This window comes from Eimeria acervulina, genomic scaffold (assembly GCF_000499425.1).
Source record: "Eimeria acervulina Houghton genomic scaffold, Eah_scaff730, whole genome shotgun sequence".
NCBI lineage: Eukaryota > Apicomplexa > Conoidasida > Eucoccidiorida > Eimeriidae > Eimeria > Eimeria acervulina.
The window spans coordinates 13,883-17,575 of NW_013549632.1; the positions used below are offsets into that span (position 1 = coordinate 13,883).

The following is a 3,693-nucleotide window of genomic DNA, read 5'->3' on the forward strand; positions in this document are numbered from 1 at the left end:
GCTGCGGCTGCTGCTGTTGCTGTTGCTGCATGTATGCTGCGGAAGTTGCTTGAGGTTTTCTTTCTTTTTAATTATCTCTAATCTAAACACATTTATTGCTGCTGCATGCATCGGGGCTGCAGCAGCAGCAGCCCCAGCGGGGCCCTCGTCGGGTGTATGCGCAGATAAAGAAATTAATTTGTTTTGATGTTAAAAGCATTAAAATAAAGAAGAAATAAAAATATAATGTGGATACTGTTGCTACTGCTGCTGCTGCTAGTGCAACCGCTAGTTCTGCTGCTGCTGCTGCAGTTGCTGCTACCCCTCTACGGTCCATGCTGCTGCTGCTGCTGCTGCTGTTGTTGTTATTAGTTGCTTAGCGCATGCAAATGTGAGATAATATTTGCTGTTTATTTTTTGAAGTTTTGTCTTTTGCTGAGGACCAGCAGCAACGGCTGCTGTCCTCGTTGTTGCTGCTACAGTTGCCGCTGCAGCAGTTGCTCCTGCAGCAGTTGCTGCTGCTGCAGGTATTGCTATTGTTGCTGCTGCAGCAGTTGCTGCAGCAGCAGCAGCACGGTTTGTGTGCGTGTGTTGGCTACACGAGGTGTCTGTAGAGCTGATTGCTGCAGCTCTTGTCTTCTTGTTGCTGCTGTCTGTCTCTGTCTTTTATTATTTATTTATTCATCTCGTTTATATATATATATATATCCCTGCCCGTCTTCAGTGTCTCTCTCCTTTATTTATCTAATTTAATTAATTAATTAATTAATTAATTAATTTACTTATTTATTTGCATCTCAGCAGCAGCAGCTGCTGCTTCTGCTGCTGTTGCTGCTGCTGCTGCTGTTTCTGTGTGTGCATTGCTTGCTGCACTTCTTTAAGGTATAACACTGCCATCAGGGAGGCCTTTTAGCTGGTTGCTGCACCGCTGCAGCAGCAAAGAGCAGCAGCAGCAGCTGCTGCTGCAGCAAAGCAAAGGAAGTTACGCACATAGGTGTCTGTACACCCAAACCCCTGCATGCATATCATGGGGCCCCTGCTGCTGCTGCTGTTGCTGCTGCTGCTGCTGCTGTGGGGAGAGCTCCCCAGTGCTGTTTCTTCCGCTGCTCGCGCCTGCTGCTGCTGCTGCTGCTGCTGCTGCTGCTGCTGCTTTTGATTCTAACGATATTGCGGAAGGACTTCGCTATATTTAGAGGTAAGTCTTGGGGCTGGCAGCTGCAGCTGCAGAGCAGCGGCACCCCAGTGGAGTGTACATACACCTGAATAGCAACTTGAAGCATCTGCGCAAGGTCTCGCTGCACTGCTGCTCGGCCATCTCCTTCTGCTGTTGCTGCTGTTGCTGCTGCTGCTGCAGTGCCTACCAGTTCTTCAAGTTGCAGCAGACAGACAGCAGCGCCTGCTGCAGCAGCACGAGAGAACAGCAGCAGCAGCTGCTGCTGCGACCTCCCCACAGCAGCATCCATAATATCAGCAGCAGAAGCGCAGAAGCAACGGCAACCTGCTGCTGCAGTTTCGCTTAAAGCTGCCAGCAGCAAATTTGCTTCCAGTGCAGCAGCAGATCCTACAATCAACACGCAGACAACCCCTGCTCTTCGGGCCCAACGCCAGCAGCAAATGCTGCTGCTGCTGCTGCTGATGCTGCTGATGTTGCTGTGGCTGTTGCTGCTGATGCTGCAGGTGGTGGTTGTGCTGCTGCTGATGCTAATGATGCTGTGGCTGTTGCTGCTGCTGGAGCTATTATCATCTCTCTTGCTGCTGCTGCTGCTGTTCTTGCTGCTCTCGCTGCTGTTCGAGATGCAGGAGCAGCAGCAGCACTGCAGCCGCAGCCGCGGAAGGGCACAGGCGCCAAGCAGCTCTTTTTCAAAGGTAGCACAGCTGCTGCTGCTGCTGCTGCTGCTGGTGCTGCTGCTGCTGTTTAGGTGTCTAGCTAGAGCAGCAGCTGTCAGTCTATTTATTGTATTATTGAAGCGCTCTAGGGCCTTCTCTCCCTCTTCATTTGCCGCTGCAGCAGCAGCAGCCTGGGGTGCTTCTTGCTGCAGCGGCAGCAGCTGCTGCTGCTCCCGCTGCTGCTGCTGCTGCTGCTGCTGCTGCTGCATTGCATGCAGCTGCTGCAGCGCACTCGGCGCCAACTCTTTAAAGAGGGAAGCCAAAGACTGAGGAGGCCCCCACCGCCACACTGCTACCACGTACACAGTTGCTGCTGTTGCTGCTGCTGCTGCTGCTGCTGCTGCTTGATGAACTGTACAGGCAGAAGCACTACTGTCACCCGCAGCAGCAGCAGCAGCAGCAGAAGTAGCGGCAGTAGCAGCAGCAGCACAAGATCTCACATTACGGCATCCCAAAAGCAAAGACTTCAGCAGCTGGTGCTGCTGTTCAACAACACTTCTGCTGCTGCTGCTGCTGCTGTCTCCTTCACTGTCGCTGCTGTCGCTGTGCTGCTGCCGGATTTGAGAAGCAGCAATAGCAGCAGCAGCAGCGTCGCCATGCTGCTGCTGCTGCTGCTGCTCCTCGCATGCGCCAAACCAGGTGTCCGGGTGTATGAGCAGCAGCACTTTGACACGGGCCCCCCCCCTTACTTCTGCTGCTGCTGCTGCTGTTGCTGCTGTCCCTGCCGCTTTGAATGCTGATAAGTGCTGCTGCAGCAACGGGGCCCAGCCTCTGCTTCCTCCCCACAGATCCGCGCAGCAGATGGGGTGTACATACACCTCATCTTGAGACCTTTGCTGCTGCTGCTGCCGCCTTATTATGCGGCCATCGCTCCCTAACGTCCAGTAGCGGCTGCTGCTGCTGCTGCTGCTGCTGCTGCTGCTACTGCTGATGTTGCTGCTACTGCTGCTGCTGCTGTTGTTGCTGGTGTTGCTGCCTGTGCCGCTGCTGCTGCTGTTATGTTCTCGCAAGGGCAGGACACAACTACGCTCTTCCTGTAGCAGCAGCTTCTGTTTCTGCTGCTCTTGCTGCGCCTCTTGCTGCTGCTGCTGCTGCTGCGGCTGCTGCTGCAGAAGCCTGATAATGTGGTGAGTCGTTGCTCCGGGGTTCCGCGGGCAGCACTTTAAGGAGAAGAAATAACAACAGTTGCTGCAGCCACCAGCTCTGCCCATGCAGCAGCAGCAGTTGCTGCTGCTGCTGCTGCTGCTGCTGCTTGCGGCGTCACGCTGAATCTGCTGCAGCAGCTGCTGCAGCGTCTCAGGAAGCAAATCAGGGTCAAGAATACTCTCCTTCATTCTCCACGATACAGTTGAAGCACCTGCTGCTGCTGCTGCTTCTGCTGCTGGTGTTGCTGTTGCTCTTGCTGCTGCTGCTGCTCCCGTCCGAGAAGGACCGCAAGCAGCAGGAGGAGCAGCAGCAGCAGCAGCGCGTCTTCCACCTAAAATCAAACACAAAAATAAAAATAAACAAAACAAATTTAATAAAACTAAAAGAAGATTGAGAATGCTCATCAAATGGCCCCCATAGGGGCCCCCAAGTGGGGCCCTCGAAGGGCCTCCCGGGGGCCCCCCGGGGGCCCCCCATAGGGGCCCCCTATAGGGACCCCCCGGGGGCCCCTAGGGGGCCCCTCTATGGGGGCCTCCTATGAGCCTAAGGGCCCCTAGGGGCCCCCCCTATGGGCCTATGGGCCTAGGGGGCGCCCAGGGGGCCCCTTAACAGTAAGGCTTCATTGGGGGCCCCTTCCTGTAGAGGGCCCCCATTGGGGCCCCCATTGGGAGCCATTTACTC

General features: G+C 54.9%; 1 protein-coding gene across 1 annotated transcript; it reads right to left on the bottom strand.

Moving 5' to 3' along the window:
- Window positions 1–1,004: 1,004 nt before the first annotated feature.
- On the bottom strand, window positions 1,005–3,200 carry EAH_00047560 (hypothetical protein, conserved; the record flags this gene model as incomplete). The annotated part of the gene is made up of 1 exon (XM_013394567.1): window positions 1,005–3,200. The coding sequence occupies one exon, from the start codon at window positions 3,198–3,200 to the stop codon at window positions 1,005–1,007; it is 2,196 nt and encodes a 731-aa protein (XP_013250021.1).
- Window positions 3,201–3,693: the final 493 nt, after the last annotated feature.